We start from the raw sequence: 20,559 nt of genomic DNA, 5'->3' as shown, positions 1-20,559 counted from the left end.
CTCGCTGTGGGGTGCGGGACCCCGGCGGTGCCCGCGGAACCCGGGCTGCGCTGAACCGGCCCCAGCTGAGAGCGCTGCCCGGTGCCCCCCGCCCGCCCGACCCGCCCGCGGTCGCTGCTGGGGCTGGGCGGGAGGAGCAGGAGGTGACCGGGCCGGAGGCTCCGCGTCTCCGAGTCCCTCTCCGCTGCTCAGGGCGTCTCTGCCGGGCTGCTGCCGGCCTGGGCAGCGCTGGGCGGCGGGGGCCGCGTGTGCCTCTGCACGGAGCCTCCCCGCAGCTGCCCTTCCTCGTCCGGCTGCAATTGTCTCTAACTTCGCTTCGCAGTGCCAGCGTGTCCCCTGTGTCCCAGCCCCGTGGTGTGATCACTGCCCGTGCTTCCCCTTGCAGGATCTTTGCGCCGGTTTTGTGCCTGATTCTTTGCAAGTTTCCACTCATAGTGCAAATCATCGAAGAGAGATGTGAGCCGCTAAAGGTAGCATGTTGCACAAGAGAGGGCATAGATATTTCCTGCGGGATAAAAGGCAGCCAGCGGGGATTGTGCCAGGCTGTCACACAGGGAGAGCCCAGAGTAATGACAGGAGCTCACACAAGCACGTGGCTGCCAGCTTGGAGCGCTGCTGGCCCCGTGGGTGGGGTGGCTGCTCCTCCTGCCGCCTAACAAAGCCGTGTAGACGAAGTTCCCACGTGGCTGTCTTAGTTTTGCTTTCTGTTTGGAGCTAACGCTGTCAAAATAAAATTTTAATGCACCTCTTTCAGAAATAGAAAGGAATGCATAGAAAGGGAAAAAGGCCCCAAACAAATTATTTGTTGTCATCTGCAGCTGATGAGTTAAACCTCACTCAGTCCTAGCTAGGAGACAGCTTTGAGTAGATGATAGTTTAGAGTTAGAGGTGTACACTCCTACAGAGTAAATGAGAATCTTTGGAACATTAGGGTGTTTTCCTCAAAGGTAGATTGTAAGAGATTTTTTGTTTTATGGGAATGGTTTGAGTTATCTTGAGTAGAAATAAATGTGCCATAAACAAAAAAAGCAGCAAAGTCTGGTGCTGTTTATGCTGAGAATAAGCATGTGTTGTCTTTTTGTTGCCTCTTGTTCCTACCACCTTATCTGTAGCAAAAAGCCATGCTGGAAGGATGAAAGTGATGTGTGTTGTGTTGGTTGGAGGGCTTACGTGGCTGCTCAGATGTTGAATTTCAAACTAAAGCCATTTTGTTCTGTTCTGGTGCTGCTGCCATAATTTCTGTTTATTGTGCTAATGAATAAGTATTTCTTCCTCAGCACAAGAGGTTTACACCTCAAGAGGTAGTCAGCTGCCTTTGAAGAGGTTTATTTGTCCCATGTTTTAACATGTCTCTTCAGATTTTTGTGTTTGGTGTTTTTTTGCTGGCTGCTTCCCTGTAGGCAATTTGGATTAACACTTCAAATGTTAGGAGAGGGTGAAATTTGCTAATCAGAATAACTTCTAGATTTAAGTTTAGTGACTCTTTGGAAATAAAAATATTTGCACCGTTGTTTGTGCCATTACAGAATAACTAAAAAGAATTTTAGTATTTTCTGGAGACTACTTCTAAAACTTGTGGCATCCTCTGATGAGAGTGTTTGATAAGCAGCAGTGTAAGAGAGTTTAAGGCCTTGAATGTTGGGGAAAGTGTTTATGAAACAATGTCTCATAAGTAACCTCTGGCCTCGGCCATCTTTGTTACAAGTTACACAACCTCCATTTGCAGGAGGCTGCTGAGACTTCCCATCCTCCGAATCAGAAGAGCCAGGCATGATTTACAGTTCTGCAAAACTGTTGTTACAGTAAGGTACTCCAGCTGTTCCTTGCCCAGCTGAAAGCAGCCAGCAAACACCTTGCGCAGTCAGCAGTGCCAGGGAGATGCTTTCTTTTGGCAAGTGGAAAGAGAGGGAATTGAAGCTAGTTGCCAAATTTGCAGAGTATCTTTAAATAACCACAAAAAAACTAAATACCGCTTATATTAATAAAGACTGTTTTCCAGTTTCAAAAGAAGTACGTTGGATTTTTTCTCCCCATTTCCCCCCAAGTCTCTGCATAATTCATTCGTGTGTTGCTGTTCTATTGAAACCTTGTGTGACCTGCAGCAACATACAGATAAGACTGGAACTGAGATGTTGGTAGTAAATCTGAAGAAATTGTGTCCTTAATTTTGTTGCTGTTTAGAAAAGTAAGCATTGAAAAGCTTTTCAAACTGTTTGTGGATGGAGGAGAAAGGAAAAAGTCCTCTTCTGAGTGCTTGTCACTTACAGGGTGTGCTATGCTTATATTGGGCCTTATGTTTCACAGTATGCTACATACAAATAAAGTTCTTGGATGGGTCTTCAAAGGTGCCTTGTTGTTTGTTCTTTTTTGGTTTTAAGTTACGTTATGTTGCCTCCTCATTCCAAAATTCAGCAGAAGCTTTTGGGGCTCACTGTGGTGGTGACTAAAGGTAATGATGGGAGCTAGAAAGTTCAAATTCTTTTGGTTTTTTCTTTGAATTCTACACATTCACTGTATGTTTTTAACCTTTTAACTGTATTAAAAAAAAAAAGATTGGAGGAAAGAAATCCCACCACATACCATGCCTGGAATTTATAAAGATTATTGTAAAACCTACAGCTGCTGACTGATGCAAATTAAATATTGCATCACATGTAGTTTTAATACTGCTAATGTCTGGATGCTCCCTATAGCAGAGATGCTAATGAGGGCTTAATTTGAGGTGTTTTTATCTTCACTCAGTACAAGTTATCTTTTTCATATGCAATGATGTTGCAGTTTTATCATGTTTCATGTAGTAACAGTGAACTGTGGTTTTCAGTTTGTAAACAGCAGACAATTACCAGTTGGTTGGAGAATAAAGGACCCAAGACAGCGGAGTCCAAAAGGTAAAAAGCACAACATAAACTTGTTTAAAAGGTGTATTCTCTGAGGGGCCTGGTGGGAGCTGGAAATGCCGGTTGCCAGTACAGCTGGCTAAATGGAGGCAGCCCCATTGCTGCTGCTTTCCTTGCCTTGGCACATCCTCTTGAGTAACAAGCAAATACTTTCGCTACAAACAGCTAACTAGTCCTCCTCCCATCCTCTCTAAACACCCAAGCCCAGACTTATTGCTGACATAGATTCCTGAAGCGTGTCACTGTTTAGGTGAATAAATACATCTGCTCCTGCAAAGCAAAAGATGAGAACCTGGAGCAGGGAAAGGCAAAGTGGAAGTGTTGCTTCCAGTGGCAGCCCAACTCTTGATCAATTTAGTTGTGATACCAGACTGTGTCTTTGGTCAAGTTCTGCTTTCATTTTTGTTTGACATAGGGCACTAGCAGTCGCAGATTTGCACTGATAGTCCTGCAACCAACAACTCACTGTTGTTAATTTACAGACAAAAATCTGTTTTGGTTTGTCTCATTGGACTGCAATTGTAGTTTAAACGTGTGCAGTTGGTTTAATTACAGCTAGAATTTACAGGTGTTCAAATGTACATTGAAGTATTTTTTATGGGAGATGTTACAAATTTTTGCTGCTGAATGATACCAGGTAAAGTTTGATATTTTTGACTGATGTGGTCTGACAGGAGCAGTGATTGCACAGCTGCCTTAAACTTGTACTCCAAAGAGCTTAGCTGTCTGGTGCAGAGGAATATCAGATATTATTTTTCTGTAGTTGCAGTTGTAAATGTGCTGGTTCATTTTGCTTTGGTGTTTGTTAATAAATAGAGATCCAGGTTCATATCAGTGCTAAAAATAGTTAGGAGGACTTGTGATAGTGATTAATATAGATGTATGCAGGGCTAATTGCAGGCATACAGGTTCCACTAAATCAAGGATGTTAAAAGGATTCTTAAGGAGGACATGAATTATTTTAGTTTTTTAAAATTCCCTTTAGAGTATTGCTGTTCTATGCCCTTCTCCATCCCTATTGACAGATTAGAGCCTTGGCAACTTTAAGAAGCAGATTTGTTGTGTAAACATTTCATGTGCCTTTCTATTGCAGTTAACATCACAATTTTAGTTTAAGTTTGTGTTAGATTTAATTTCTCAAGTTGGCAGTAGATATTGTCAATACCTTTAAAGAGTAACTGAGATGGCAGCAGTATGAACTCTTGTTTTTGTTCATCAAAATTTGCAGGAATAAATGAGAAGTTAAATTATCATGAAATAAAGCTCTCTAAAATCCTTTTGTTTTCAAACAATCATCCTATGGATGCAGTTCCAAGCTATCATCTCTCCTTATCCTGAGTGTTCTTTTAGAAAAGGATCTGTTACCATTCATGGAGAAAGTTAATGCCTTCAGGAATCTATAGTCTATTAAAATGTCCAGTGGCTGAATTTAGGATGGTGTGGTAATTGTATCTTTTCTTAGCTAGCGTAAATGGGAAGCTGGGCAGTGACCAGAGTTTAGTGTGTTCAATTTGCATTGGGAGTATACAGTACTGTAACAATACATTCAGGAGGAGATACTGTTCAGAGTGGTGTGTTCACCAAGACTAGTCAGGGTTTTTTTAAATATTCATGTGTCCTCTAAATAATTTTCTTTATCAATACACTGACACATAAATTATGTGACACATAAAGTATGTAAATGTGAAATGACTTTCTGACATCTGGTCAACAAAACCCGATTCATTTCCCTGTGTTACCATTAGGAAATATTTCTATCCTGTCCTGCCTTACATGAAGACAAATCAGGTTATTTTTTTGTTTAAAACCTCCTGGTTTAATGTATCTTTTAATTTTTATTATCAGTTTGAAATTTATTTTACACTTGAGTTTTTGTATAGAGTTTTGTTGAAGTCATGGGCTGTTCATAAAAGTAAGGAAGTAATAGAAGACTATGGACTGCTGTGGCCTCTTCTTTCATGAATTTGTAGCTCTGAGGGAATGGCCATAAAACCATTGATTTCCTTGCTCATTGTATTTAATGGATAAAAATAAAAGTTGTGGAGGACTTTATCACAACTTCTAAGGGTCTTTTTCATCTGGAGAAAATAGCTAAATAATAGCCTCATAATGTTTAGATTTGAAGATAAGGATAATGAATGACTGGAATAGATTCCTGAGGTAAGCAGCAGATTGACCTTCCTTTGGAGCCTTTAAATGGAAATAGGTTGCTAGTGAGCTACAGTCCTCAGTGCAGTAAAACCTGTTGCTCCTGCTAGTGTTCACTTACAGAGTAGAATAAGTAAAAATCTGTACTTTCTGTTGTTTGTTTTTCATTGTTCCTTAAAAAATGCACACAGAAATTTCATTTGGAAATAAAACATTGAATTCTCTTACTTCTTTTCCACAGCTTGCACAGCAAAATTAATAACAATACTGAAGCAAATCCTAAGATGACTTCCATTAAAAAAGAGAACTTTGGTGAGCATGATGTGAAAAATTTAGAGAATACTTGTCAGCAAAATAATGCAAAAATATCTGTGGAAGTTGGTGCAAAGCAAGTAAATTTGCCTCAGACAGGCAGCATGTGTAACTGGGAGGCTGAGGAAAAAGATGCAGTCTTAGATACAGATCCTGTGAAGGGGCTGCAGTCTGCAGAGCTCTTTAAAAATGCCAACATTGATCAGATGCACAAAACTGGCAAGCAGAGGGGCTCTGAAGAAAGCAGTGCCAGTTGGACTCAGAGGAAGGTATCAGCAGGCCGGGCTTCAAAAGGAGGAAATTCAAAACCTTCAAAAGACGTCGAGGCAGATGGACAAGTGGCTTCATGCAATCCACAGAAGCTGAAGAGTTGCAGTTCTGTCTGTTTAACGGGTGAGCAAGAGGAAGGGGATGTAGTTCCAGAAAGTCCACTTTCAGATGCTGGTTGTGATGCCTGTGTATCTGATCTTGGAGGTCCTGAGAAACTGAGCAAATGTCAGAGCAGTTCAGGGGACTCTCCTGCTTTTGAGAAAGAAAGTGAACCAGAGTCACCAATGGATGTGGACAATTCTAAAAATAGCTGCCATGGGTCAGAGGCTGATGAAGAAACAAGTCCCTTTCTGGATGAACGAGAGGAGATTAATATGTCAAAACCCATAAACAAATCTTTTAGGATTCAATATGGAGATGCTGAATTGGAGTCAAGGAAATCACATTTTTCTGCCAAGGGCTGTGAAAGCTTTGAGGAAGTAGATAATTCTGTTAAAGAGGACACTCTGCATACAAAGGCACCTGGGATCTCCTCTGCTCCATCATCAGAATGCAAAGGTGCAAAACAGGCTGTGAAGAGAGACTCCAAAATCACTTCTCACTTCATGAGGATACCTAAAGTTGAGGAGAAAAGGTAGTGTTCTGTCTGCCTCTTCATCTGGTTTTTTCATGCTTGGAAATTTCCTCCTTGGTGATAGAGTTTCAGAGGCTGTATTGTATAAAGAGCTTTGCAAAATATATTTTAAGATACAAAGACAACTGATGTAAGATTGAAATAACTTATTTTTAATAGAGGTGTTTGTGGGGTTTTTGAAGGATATGTTTGTCTAGTGCAATTTTTAGAATTCTTATTAGTTTGATCTGACAAAAATAGCGATTCTGTTTTGTTGAACTGTCAATGCTATTGATACTTTAATTGAAATAGACATGGGAAAATTCACTTTTGAGAGCACTTGTAGAGATTTTGGGGTTTTTTGTTGATGTTTTTAGGTTTGGGTGGGTTTGTTTAGTTTGTTTTGTTTGCCTCTATTCCTAATTTGGGAGAGAGGACTGGTGATCACACTGCAGCAATGAAAACAAGAGCCCTGAGCCTGACACAGGACTCTGCATGCCAGGTGTTGTGGAAGGAGAAAAGGATAATCTCTGCTCCAAAGACCTTAGATTTCAGTGGGAGCTGAGAAAGTGAATAAGTGTCTAAGGAGTGAGCAGAAACAAAAGGACTCTGTATTTTGGTATAACATGCAATTCTTTGACTTGACTCAAGTCCATCAAGTAGGGCAAGAAAGTCGTTTTGCACATCTTTACTGGGGCATGGTCCGTGGATAAACAGATCCTGTAGGGAAGGAGCATGGCTCTGCAGAGGAATACCCTGCTTTGCTAACCCACTGCAGTTCTGTGAAGGGTTTGTCAGCCTGTGGAGAAGAGTGTTTTAGTAGAAATGAACTTGTGTGTTTTGGGGCGGAGAAGGCTGGTGGTGGTGGGAGTTCTCCCCAAATAAACCTTTGGCCTGAAGCTGCAGCAAAGGCTGGCAAATAAACTGACTGCCATCATTGTAACCCTGGGGTGGAAGTTTGTGTATTTTTCTATCATTTTTTTCAGTGGAGATAAAATGTTTCAATGCATTGTATTTTAACAGCAGGAGAGAAAAGTGTGAATTCAAACCCCAGAGGCCAGGAAGGAAGGTTCCGAAATACACACCACCTCCTCTGCCGAGCAACAAGAAATGGTTTGGAACCCCGATTGAGGAGATGAGGAGGATGCCGGCGTGTGGGGCCCGGCTGCCCCACCTGCGACCCTCGGCCAACCACACCGTCACCGTCAGGGTACAGTCATGCATGCCCTGCATTGCTCCAGCCAGACTCCTGCCTCTGGTGTTCAGTAATGCATGCCTTGCATTGCTCCAGCCAGACTCCTGCCTCTAGTGTTCAGTAATGCATGCATTGCTCCAGCCAGACTCCTGCCTCTGGTGCTCAGTAATGCATGCATTGCTCCAGCCAGACTCCTGCCTCTGGTGCTCAGTAATGCATGCATTGCTCCAGCCAAGCTCCTGCCTCTGGTGCTCAGTCACGCGAAATGCCACCTGTCTTGCCACTCCTGGGGCAACTGATTTCCTGAAAATTGGCTCTTTTGGTGCACAAAATTAGGATAATGAGATTCAAATGAAAAGCTGGGTTTTGCTGCCTCTGTCTTGTTAGGGGCAAGTATTTTTGTTTTGTAGGGGGTTGTGAGTGCTTCCTTGACTGAGTTGTAAAGTTTGAGAATTTAGATATATCTACAAGTAAAATTGGTACTTCCAGCATTTTCATGCTATGTTTTCATTTAAATGTAATTCTGGCTTGGGTTTAAGACATATGAAAGGCTCAAGATAGTCAAGATATGGAAAAGACAAGGAATGAAGCAGAGTTTCTTGCTATTTTACTGCTGCATTTTAAATCAAATCTGATAAGTTTTCCTTTAATCTTTTGGAGTAATATGCAATCCAATTATTGTTGAAACAAAATGTGACCAGAAAACTATGAGGTGATGGATAAATCCTGACCAAAAGAAAGACGCATTGAGTTTAAATACTTATTCTGAGAGACTTAATTCTGTTAGAGGGCTGAATAGCAAATTCAGTCTTTAAGAATGTGGTGTTCTTTTTTTTTACTTTTCTGATACTCTCTGGAGTAAACTTGAGACGTTGCTCTAGCTGTGATGATTCCTCATCCCTTTCAGTGTTAGGTTAAAAATACTATTTCTGCATATAACTGTCACATTCACATTTTCTGAAAAATCCTTGCCCAGGATCTTTCTCCTGGCAAGCAGAGAAGCCTCAGAGAAAAATGTAAAAATGTAAACAAATATTATTGCATTTGCTTCTCCTCTGTTTTGCTCATGTGGAATGTGTTTGGAGATTGTTTACCCACAGGTGATTGGTTCATTGGTTTCTGGGTGTGAGTTGTTTTCACTCTTTGGCCAATTGGGGCCAAGCTGTCTCAGGACTCTGGAGAGAGTCCCAAGTTTTCATTATTGTCTTTTTAGCCTTCTGTAAGTATCCTTTCTGTATTCTTCAGTATAGTTTAGTTTAGTATTCTTTAATATAATATAGTATCATAAAATAATAAATTAGCCTTCTAAGAACATGGAGTCAGATTCATCATTCCTTCCTGCCACGGGGCACCCCACTAACACGATATATAACTATGGCTACATTTGTAACTACATTTTGAAAATACTTGGATGAAAATATGTAGATACTTAAACTGATGAATGAGGAAATCTTTAGCTGGTGATTGGAGATATAGTAAGTAATTGAATATATTGATTTATTTGAGTGTGTTAAGGTGGCGTCCTTTTCAACAAGTGTAATGTAAGATTAACAGGTGGATTTTTCTCTGAGTAGCTATCATGTGATCAGTTTGTAGCTTTCCCCTTTCCAAAAAGGATGGCTGTAGATGAGAGCTTTTTAAACTGTATTTTTGCTTACTTTTTATTTCTTCCACTTAAAAACCTGAAAGTAGAATCTGATTTTTTTTCCTCTGTCCTTCTGTGTTACAGGTAGATCTTCTGAGGGAAGGAGAGGTACCTAAACCTTTTCCAACTCACTACAAAGATTTATGGGACAACAAGCATGTTAAAATGCCCTGCTCAGAACAAAATTTATACCCTGTAGAGGATGAGGTAAGATTAAGTATTTACAGTTGTGTGATCAAATAAGTTTGTTTCCACATAGATGAGTTTTCAGTTTACTGCATTTGCTCAATTGTCAGACTGACTATGGAATTAGAAAACCAAGTCTGAAAAACTGGATTTTGGGTCATGATGCTTCAGACAGAGCAGAAGACTTTTTTTCCTGGTAATTATTTTACTTAGCCAGTGATTTGATGATATATATATTTCTATACTTATGTGGAGTTTTAACTTGAACTCCTTATAAAGAATGTATTTATTTACTTACATATTTATATGTTAGCTATTTTGTGTGTGTGAAGCAATTTGCAATTTCAACAGTGAATGAATTTGTAAGTACAGTTTGATTATAATAATCTGTCAGGTATTGCTGATAGTGAGGTGTATCTGACTGTTGTTCTGCTAAAACAATTGCAGAGATTAGCTCTGCATACTTTGTTGGTGTGGTATTTCTTGTCGCTGCTTAAGACTTAAACATACCCAGTGCAATACTTCAGACAAGGGTGAATGTAATCAGCAAGTGTGTCCTGTAGTAAAAACTCTATAATGATTATTGATACTCAGCTCAGAAACAAAGAATTCTTATAGCCTCAATCATATACACTTAGTCTTTTCACTTACCAATTTTACAGATGACAGTAAATGTGTCTTTATGTTTTGAATAATATAATTTGACTTTGTTTTGGGCTTTTACTTCAAAGAATGGAGATAGAACAGCTGGAAGTCGATGGGAACTAATCCAAACTGCCTTACTTAACAAATTTACCTGCTCACATGATTTGAAGGTAAGCCTGTCAGTTTGAAATCAAGTCTGTATGCATATAAATGCATTCAGGTTGTCTGTGTACTACCAGTGATTCTGGCTTGGTTCTATTTGTTTAATGACTTAGAAAAATAGATTATGAAAAATTCTCTGCTGTTCAAGGGATTTCTTAAGAAGGTTCTTAATGAGTGCTACCAGTGAATTTATTCAGATTATTTAAATGAATGGCAATTTTAAGGTCTACACAAAACTGTTTGTCCAGCAATATATCCTAGTCTGTGGTAAACATAGCATGAGGGTTTTGAATAGCCAGATGGTTGGGGATGCACAGGTGAGAGTTGGAAATAGTAACTCTTCGCATCAGTTCACTCCACTGAAATCACAGTTCAAGCTGCTGACAGAAATCTGTAGGTTTTGGAGACTAATGCTCTTGATAACTTTCACAGTTATGTTGCCACAAAGTCTCACAGTAACATGAATATTGATTTGGAGCAGCTTAGAGTTGCTATTATGTTTTTTTGGTGAAGAATAATGTAATTTAGGTTATACCTGAAAAGCAGGGAAGTACGAGGATGCAAAAGCTATAGATATACTTTAAATGAACAAATAGACTTCCCCAGCAACTGAGGAGACTTCCCTTGATGTTATTTTGGATTTTTTTCCTTGTGAATTTTTAAGGGTGGTGTTGTTGTAAAGGGTCTATTTAATTTGCTGTGGTTCTGATTTTTTAAGTTCCTGAAGTGGTACAACTTCTGTTATATTGCTTTTATACCTTAAATAACTTTTATTGGTACAGTTAACAAGAGCAAGCATGGGATGGGGAGCATTTATGTTGTTTGTTGGAAGATATGCCTTGTCTTATTTTGTGTTAGGAGAAAAAAATGCCATAGACATGCCAGAGAGTTCAGTATCAAGGATTTTCCCTATATTAATAGCGCAAATTAAGTGTTCTGGATTTTGGTAGGCTCTGTGGCAGGTTCTAGCCACCAGATGGTGCTGCTCCTTCAACAAGGAAATTTCCTAAAATGGTTTTTCTTCCATTAATAATTAGCTCTGTTTTGTTGTGGTTCTTCCTTAGGAGGCCATATTGAGGTACAATGTTGCTTATTCCAAGAAATGGGACTTCACAGCTCTTACTGACTTCTGTGAGAAGGTAAAACAAGTTGATTTAAAATAGGAATAAAAGTAAAATGAAAGTGACTATTTTGCCTATATGTCTCAATACCTTTGGCTTTTTTTCCATTTTCAAGAGTAAATGTTTCCAGCTATCAGATATCTAAGTGAGCAGCTATTTAGCTGTTAACTTCAGCTGAAACAATAATTATACTTTATAAACTGGCTTAATTTTAAATTTTATACATGTAATTTGGGTTCTTCAGTAATATCTAAGCTTCCTGAAGGTAAGGTGAGAAACGACCTTTTCCTCTTTTATGACAACCAGATTTATTAAAAAATCATATTAATATTTCCAGTGTATTGTTTTTTTGTTTTAAAAAGTGTTGGTCTTTTTTCCGTTTTTGTAAAAATTTAATGTTATATTGCACTGGTGTTTATATAGACTGTGCTTTGCTGGTATAGCAGGAAAATTTTGCTATTTGGTGAAGTGGTGAATTTAAACTGTAGAGCCTTTGAAAGACTGGGATGGGTTTTATAGTTTCAAGTATTAGGTATTAGGACTTTCATGGGGAGGATGGAAAAGAGAAATGAATAGTAGGTCTCAAATGCAAGTTGGACTAATATTAATGTACATCCTGGCAATTAGAAACCATGTTAATTAAAGCATAATGAAAGGTTAAATAAGATGCAGTAGAAATTGTATTTTTTCTTCCATACTTCAGAAGTACTTCTAAAACACACATACTTGTTTTCTTGGGAGGGGCTTGCTAAGCTCTATTAAGACTCAGTGGAAACTAAATTTGATTTGAAGTGAGTTTTGTTTGCTATATATGTGAATAGATGTCTGCTGAGGCTATGTGATCAGAGGAGCTGCTCTGTTCTCTCTGTTACCCATCTCCATTGCTCTTTCACAGAATGAATTTTCCTTTATTATTATTACTGTATTATTACTGCTGACAAAAGGCACCTATAAAAATCCCAGTGGTATTGTGCTTGCAAGCCATGAGAGCTGCTGTGCTCACCCATCTTGCGGATTTAGTGCTCCCCTCTCTCATCTGGGGTCACTGACATGGCTCCATGGTAAAGGCTGTGGACAGTCAGTGCCTGCTCCTATTGACTCTCCTGCTAAGCAAAATTAACTTGGCCTGCTGAATTCACTCACGTGTTACTGAAGTATGCATACTTAAATTAGAATGTTTTAAAGTATGAGTGCTGTTCAGTTAAAAATCTGACTCAGGAACAGAACAGATTTACATCATATTGCTGCAAGCACAACTGAGCTTGTCCTGATGTGTTCAGTGTGCATTTGGGATTTTGGAAACTCTGGGTGATTAGATTCAGAGATCATCAGCCAGAGAGCGTAAGTAATATCAGCTGTCTCCAGAGGAGAGGGAACAATAGGGAAATAAACCGGGGATCAGGCATCAATCTTTCATGAGGATGAAAAGGAAATTTCTGTATCCTGGGAATGATGATTTATTTGTGTGGTTCTCACATCAGGGGTGGAGATCTGTTTCATACATAGATTTTCAGCCAGGTTAAAAGAGTGTGCAGCAGTATTTTAAATAAGAAACAGTGAAGAGCTTGTGACAGAGTCACCTCTTGTAGACCACAGGAGCAAAAGCAAGCCCTGAGTTGCTTTGTTGAATATATTGAGTTTACAGGACATGTGGAGGGGATAGATTTTGCAGAGAAATGCTTGGATTTTTCCATTATTAAGGGATGTGTGAACTTTCCAAGTTTTGTAAATAAACAAGGCGTCTGCTTTCAAAGAATGCTTGCAGTCTAAGTGAGCAGCTCTTCTGTTGTGAAAGTTGACATCCTCTGTGGAAATGACCTAAATGTACAGGCTATAGTGAGCTGTAGTGCTTTTGAATTTATTGTATTTATGAGTTAATGATTAAGGGCTTACCACTAGCCTCTCTATTTTCTGGTTTATCCTATGATTTTGAGGGTACAGAGGAGCTGTTTCAGGTTTGCCCAGCCAAGGTTGAGTGGGTTGGTTAAAAGGAAAGCTGGTCTCAGTAATCAGCCCAAAGGGAGTGACAGCAGCTCAACAGAAGGAGATGTGGTCACAAATATCTATTAAAAGAAAAAGATTAAAACAGAGTCTGTGATTGTCAGATATGTATTTATATCGTTGGGCACTATTGACTTCCAGTGCCTTCTCAACCAAGGATTTTGTAGTGTGATTTAGAAGGGAGCTGTGTCTGTAAATCTAGTGGTGTCTGTTTTGAGGATTATTCAGAAATTACTTCAATTGGTCTGTGTTTGGTTATAAAGTGCCTTTTGTTATTTTATCTTCTGCTTATGGGCACAGCTCATCTTATCTATTGATCTCTTAAATACTGTCATATCAGTCTTGCATTGGGGTTCCTATTTTAGGTAGCTCCTTGCAAGTTATACTATCAAAATATGCTTTATTTTTAAAAACTACTTTGTAAGATTCAAGTCAATTTTCTTATAACAACAATAATTACCAGTTTATTTGGCTTAGATTTGTTTTCCCTTAAGATGAAAGCACTCTCAGCTTTCTTAACTAATAGGAAATAAATATCATGTATGTGAGCCAAGATTTTTTTTTTTGGAACAACACAGCCTGCAAGTTCTGCAGTTTGGTCAAAGTGTTGTCAGAAGAGGGAGCCCTCACACTTTCCAAAGGATTCTCTTGAATGTCAGTTAATGTGTGAAAGTATCATTCCTGTTTGTACAGTGAGGTAAATTGGGATGTTTGGATTCCTTTCTGTTTCTTTTGACAATTTCATGGAACTTGTATATAGAACATAAAACTTGTTCATAGAACAGTGTATGTAAAGATCTTGGTGGCTGTTTACTTCAGACATCTGCCTCTTTTGCTGTTCTCTACAGAATTTCCACAGTGTTGTATTCATTTGTTTTGCCATCTGTCTGTTGATATTGGCATACATGCTTAGAATTTCTTCAAGTTATTACTTAATGGATGAAAATTATTAGCACTAATATTTTTCTTTGTATGTGCAAAATTCTTGCCACTTGGAAGTCATCCTTGCATCTGTTTTCCCAGAACTTACCTAGAAGCCAGGAAAGAGTAAGCAACAAGCAGAAAAGGAAATGTGAGGAAACAACTATGGATGGAGCTATAGTGGAACTCACAATGTTATAGATGAGCTTTATTTCTGGGAGTGATGATGGGCTGGGTATTAAATACATGCTTTTGCTCAATGGTGCTATGTACTGTGGTAGTTTTTATTTTTCTTTCTTCTGGATTTGCCATTCCACTTCCAGGCAAAGCCAAGTTCTTTTTCTTTTTCCCAAGTGCATGAAATAAAAAGTCTAGTTAAGTCACTCAGGACTTATGCCTTAGACTAATCTGTGACAACAGCAACTTCATCTAAGGGGAATAGTAGGGCTCTATCATTTAAGAGAATTTCATGGTGTGCTGCTTTAGATTGGGCCTCCTTGTGCTGGACATGCTTTGGTTTTTTTATATTGCTTTAAAGTGTCTTAGAGCTTAAGTGTAATTCTTGTCAATGAACTCTTCCTCTTATTGCTTGCCTCTGTCCTGCCCTTTCAGGAACAGAGGCGTGTTTAAATCTGAAAAGAGCATAGGGCAAAGGTTGAGTTTAGGTAAATTTGTGTGGCAGAGGCAGTGATTGTCTCTGAGCTGCTGCAGCTGGGCTGACAAATGGATCACAATACCTCTTGCAGCTTCAATACAGTGGATCCATTATTATATTTTGTTTTTCTGGAGTTTTTGGTCATTTTGGTGGAAAGTTTAGGAAGTGGAGAAGATACAGGGAGAGGAGTCAGGAGTGATGCAAAGGTATGTAACAGTTTGCATATGAGAAATGTCCAAATAAGTTAGGATCACTTCACCTTATCATCTTAGTTGAGGGACATGAGTAATGGGTGTAACAGTGCTGTCCAAAAGAAATGTAAGAGAGGGTGGAGGGGAAATGACTGTCCATTCTTCTAGCACAGCAGTTCAGGGGCACCAGATGAGTGTTCTTAGCAGGTAAGGGTTTCAACACCAGACAAAAATAGTTATTGAGATACTGAATGCTGTGGAACCCCTTGTCAGGGCAGCTAGAGGATGCTATGGCCTTACATCAGGTTTTGAAGGAATTTGGAGAAATTGCTGTTAGAAAGATCTCACTGACACCCACAGAGGGCTCTGCGAATTTCTGATCCTGATTACTGCAAATGAGGAAGTGCTGCTGACTACCTGTGCTTCTTGCTGTTACTTTCCTAGGAATCCTTTGCTGCTGTGCTTTCATTCTGCTATAGTTCTGTTGTACATGGAACTATTGTCCATTTTTACATTCTTATGGCTTGGCTGGATTGAAGCTGAGAGTTGAGACAAGTGGCCTTGTCATGCAGGGTCTGTTGTTGCATACTGTACAATATGAGATGTTGCTGACAGAAAGGTATGGCATCTATACAATAGACTTCTCTAAGAGGCAAAAATACTAAAGGTCATTGACATTTTAAATGCTTGAATCACTTAAGGCACTTATGCCTTTCAAAATTTGCTTTTCCAGGCTCTCTTTAAACCCTTGGTGCCTACTTGACTCAAGTAGGAATTCTTAGAGGGGATATGCTATCAGTATTTTTACAAAGACACTCTCCACTGTGTAATACTCAATTCCCAACTGTTAGATTTGATTCTAGTATAGAGAAAACTGTGTCTGTGTCTGCAGTGCCTGTGTATGGATGCCTTGTGGTCTTTTTGTCTTTTGGGAAAGCTGTTGAAGCCAATCAGTCTATTTAATGACCAGTAATTGCATATTTGTGGTTGATTCCTATGCAAATTCAGCATCCAGGAAATCATTTTATATTACAAAAGAAGCTGTATAACTTTTACCTTTAGATTTTTCTATGAGATTAAAAGAAAAATGATAGTGATGTCTAAAAAGACCAGTCTCTTCCCTTCTTTACACTTAATTACAAACAAGAACCTTCAGCATGAGGGAAGAATTTACCAGACTGCTTTCTCTGTCCTCCTCTTTCTCTTTTTCCAGTCAAGCGTGAGGTCACTGGCTTTAGCCTCAAAACTGACTGTTAGCAGTTGGGGTTTTTTGTGGCACAAACCTCAGCTTATTGTAAAATCTGATAAAAAGCCATGTAGCAAGAAAACAAACTCACATGTCAAACTGAAGGAATATATTGCTATTTTTCTATGCCCTTTAAAAATAGTTGTCTTAGAATTAGAGCTGTAATTAGTTTTGATACAAGATTAGAAAAGGAGTTTCATTTCTCACTTCTTTCCACTAAAACTTACATGATGGATGCTACTGCATGCTGAATCCTTTTAGAAGTCCAGAACAGTTGGCATGGGAGACTTTGTTACCATCTGCTTTTACATGCAAGTCTCTATTTGTAAGTTTTCAGAACTTCATTTAATGCCTTTTTAAAAATTTTCCATAAATGTAATTTAAAAACACATAAACTAAGTAATAAGATAAATATGTATAGAAATTGATCTATAAATACATCTCTTTCTATTTTCCACAAATACCACACATCCATATTATATATGTTTTGATCTTCCAAAAGTCTGGTTTCCTTTCCTTGCAAAATTGAAGTTGACTCTTGTACTAGGAATTGATTTTTGTTTTCACAAATTCTTGCCATTTTGATTTCAGCCTAGCAGTATTTATATGGGTGTGTGCACACACACTTTCTAAAATACCACTTTTTCTACTGCAGGTGTTGTGTGCAGATTCCAAAGTATAAGAAAATATTCTGAAAGTGAGGAGTGATGGAGCTTGTTACAATGAGTCTTGTTAGTCAGTGCTTTGCACTTAAGAATAATTAGAGTAAATAGAAGAACATTAATGTATTTGACTGGAACACCCAGCGCATGTGTGTTGCTGATTGTGGTGCAAACCTGTAAAACCTGGGATAATAGCTGCAGAATGTGCTTAGTGCAGTTTTTGTCCAAGGTGTAGTTTCTCATTTAAATGTGTGCTACTACCTAGTATACTAGCATGTTTGGGCTGAATTTGCTGCTTTCAGAAGATGTCAGATACAAGTAACTGAGTTACAGTAGAGCATACTAAATGACAGAGAAGTGAGCAAAAAAATCAGACATGCAAATATTGGCAGTGTGTCTGCTTCCTCTCTAAGAAGAATTGGTTGCATTTGGAGATAACTGAGTAAAATTAAGAGCTCTCTTGTCAACGAAATACTCTACTTCAAGTGCACAATTGCGGACAGCCACAGAACCACACAGTCTTTTGTGGGTGTATAGTCTTATCTGTAATAACCTCAAAATCAACCTGAGAAAATTTTCAAATTACCTGGGTAATATTGGAAATTATTGTTCCATTTTTTTTCAAACTTTGATCTAAAAAATTACTATAAATCCAACGTGATGATGCAAATGCAGTATAGTATATTTTGATTATGGTTGAGCTCTAGATTTTCATTTATTTGAAAAAGACCAAACACAGAACACTGCTACAGTTAAGTATGTGCATATCTTGGGAAATCTTTATGTTCTAATAGGGTTTCACCCCACTACTGTCTCCTCATGGGTCTTATGAACCATGACAGTCTTTCCTGTTTGTTTTGTTGTTTGAAATCCCTGCTTGAAAAAGTGATTGCTGTAATCAGTGAAACTGGAATAGAAGGAATTTTGAAGTACCAAATTGTTCTGGTGACTGGGTTTTTGATAAATCATCTTTATAATTGTCTGGACAGTACTAACAGAAGTGAGCATTGTATAGAGATGTCAGCACCACAAATGTAGGCTTTTAAGCAAGAAACAGAATGTCCCAAGGCTGAAAATAGCCTATCCATTGCTCCTTGTTGGATTTTACTTTAGTCCAGATGTTTTCAAGCAATTTTCATTACATCAGATTACCTTTTTAAAATCTGAACTGAAGAGGTCTTTTGAGTGTGCCATGAAGGGTTTTCTTTTCACAGCAGCAGAAAGAAATTTATTCCCATATTGAACAAAAGGTGAGCTTTTCTGTTGTGGGGGGAATATGCATCTTGTACACATTCAAGACATTAGAAACTAAGCATTGTAGAGCAGAAAGAGCAGGGAATTACAGGCTTATTCTTAGTTTTCTGTACTGTCTTGGCAGAACAGTTGAGTATTTTTAAGTGGTGTTTTGTAAGCACTGTTGCAATGACTGTTGAGTTGGAATTATCAGGGAAGGGAGAGCTGCACATAGCAGGTGCAGAGATATAATTGTGCTGTGTCACAAGTGCTTGTGGATACTCAGTGCTTTAATAAAAATCTATGTAAAGGCACATTCTGAGTGTCTCTTTCATAGTTTTTCACTGTATTCAGAACATTCCTCTTCAAAAAACAAAAGAATAAAACCCTAAAAAACCCCTAAAATTCTGGGTTTAAAGGTTGCCTTCTGATATTTGCTTTGTTTTGTTTTGGGGTCAGAGGACTGTTGAATAGATTTCTTCCACTGGATTATATGTAAGTCATCATTTATCTGTGCTCACCTATGTATCCCAAATGACTAAGAGAAATTTCTTTTTGTTGTGGGAGGGCTTTCCTTAGCTGCTTAGTGCTTTTGGATTAAAAAAAATATATTTATAATGTATTGAGCAGTTAGAATACAAAAGCCCCACAAAACAAACCCTGATGGTCAAAGCTTTCAAGAGAAATGCTCGCTGAAAAGGTGTACATGTAGGTAGGGAAGTGGTTAAGAGGCATTGCCATTTTTTAGGATGACTATGAAGTATAAAGGAAGTAGATTGTAATTATATTCCTGGGTTTTTTCCTCCTTCCTTTTCATCTGGAAAACTGAATTTGCTTATATGGCTTCCTTGGAGAGTTTGTTACTGCTGCCACGCATTCTTTAAAGAGCAGGTTTACAAAGGTGGCAAAGTGTGTACCCTCAAGATGGTTGGAGGGTCTTACTTGGGCAATAAAATAGTAATTACTGGATTTTTTCTTTAAATATTGATCATTTTGAGTCTATGCAATACTGACAGTCAAGCAAAAAAATGGTCCATAGATTGGTTAAAATCTACAGTGGTATAGTTTTGTCTTTACTTGATCCTTTCTTTTCCCCTTCTGCCTGTGCTTGACTCTTTTAGTTTTGGTTTTTTGGTGTATTAAAGAAAATACAGTTTTCATAAGAGTAACAGCTGTGTTGTCTCATGAAGCTTTTTGTGCCAAGGTTTCAAAAGTGGTTGCAGAATGTATTTAGTATCTGAATGCTTCTACACTGTTTTTAAAAAATGTTTTATAAACCATAGGAGTAGTAAATATTTTTTCCCCTATTACTGTATTCAGAGAGATAAAAGTTTTGAATAAGCCTGGAAACAGATCACTTTCACTGGTAACTTGTATCAGGGAGGTGAAAGGTACTTTATCTTCCCCTCATGTTACAGCTCTTCTGTAGAGACAAGGTCATTGTCCTCTCCTCTGCTCTACTTCCCTAGAGTAACTTGAAAGTACTTAGAAAGTGGTATTTGACTTTTCATCCCAGGACTCTGCCACTGCTTTGGAAATGGCTGTGATGCTTCTAGCCATGACAGAATCACTCTGCAGCAGCTGAGAGGTAGAAGCAATTGGTGGCCTGAAAGGTAGTGAAAATGACTGAGGGTAGATTTCCAGTTCCTTGGAAGTATAAACTGGGCTTCTAAAACCATTAAAAAGAGATTGAAAAATAAACACACATTCTTCTCTCTGATTTTATTTAGAATGTTTAAAAGCTTTGAGAACAAAGCAGCAGTTGTTAAGGATGATACACCTGAGAGATTATTCCAGAGTTGGATTGGCAGAAGGCATGAATGAGCCTTTGGGGGGAGGAAAATTAAACATAACCAAATTAACCTCTGCCTTGTAAGCTGTCTTCTTTTTTCCTTTTGAAGTGTCAGTTTGTGGTTTTGATAAATGTCAGGAGCATTCTTGTTCTCAAATAAGATTCTTCTCTGCATAATCCAGTGTTACGGTTTCTTTCTTCTTTCCTCCAAAGATTACTTTGTCCTTCCTTTTGTTTCTAATCAGACAAGCGCTCAATAAATGGGATGCATTTGACAGCTGAGTGTGTTTCCTACTGAATTAGTTTTGTAAGGGAGCTGGAAGAGGCAGATGAGAGTATTCTTTCCTGCAGTTTTGGAAATTCATTGACGTGATAAAATGGGAACTAGAATGCACACACACCACACCCTCCACCCCACATTTCTTCTATGTTTCAGTCTTGTTAATAGTACAGTGTTTGACATTATGATGAGTCTGTTTTACAGCGGCATGTGGGTTACTGGGCTGCAGCCTGGTGTCTCTGTCTGGGTGTGAGTACACTGGTAGTTGTTGCACAATGTTTTTAAGTAAAATTGATCTCCTCCCTGTGCAAAGAAAGGCTTTGTAGAGAGTACTACTTAGTGATGCTTGTTTGGGGAGTTTAATTTAATTAGATTAGTTTTTAA

At 38.6% G+C, this 20,559-nt stretch overlaps 1 protein-coding gene across 1 annotated transcript in view; it reads left to right on the top strand.

Annotated features, from left to right (window-relative positions):
- Positions 1-2,758: 2,758 nt before the first annotated feature.
- Positions 2,759-20,559, top strand: part of PARG (poly(ADP-ribose) glycohydrolase) — a 58,188-nt gene continuing 40,387 nt past the window's right edge. Inside the window, exons 1-6 of the mRNA XM_014309933.2 lie at positions 2,759-2,888; positions 5,287-6,261; positions 7,264-7,450; positions 9,165-9,287; positions 9,998-10,081; positions 11,138-11,212. Of these exons, the coding sequence (XP_014165408.2) occupies positions 2,767-2,888; positions 5,287-6,261; positions 7,264-7,450; positions 9,165-9,287; positions 9,998-10,081; positions 11,138-11,212 (1,566 nt within the window). The 5' untranslated portion in view covers positions 2,759-2,766. The remainder of the gene's footprint in view (positions 2,889-5,286; positions 6,262-7,263; positions 7,451-9,164; positions 9,288-9,997; positions 10,082-11,137; positions 11,213-20,559) is intronic.

This window comes from Geospiza fortis, unplaced genomic scaffold (assembly GCF_000277835.1).
Source record: "Geospiza fortis unplaced genomic scaffold, GeoFor_1.0 scaffold130, whole genome shotgun sequence".
NCBI classification, from domain to species: domain Eukaryota; kingdom Metazoa; phylum Chordata; class Aves; order Passeriformes; family Thraupidae; genus Geospiza; species Geospiza fortis.
This window is presented reverse-complemented; position numbering and strand designations above follow the sequence as displayed.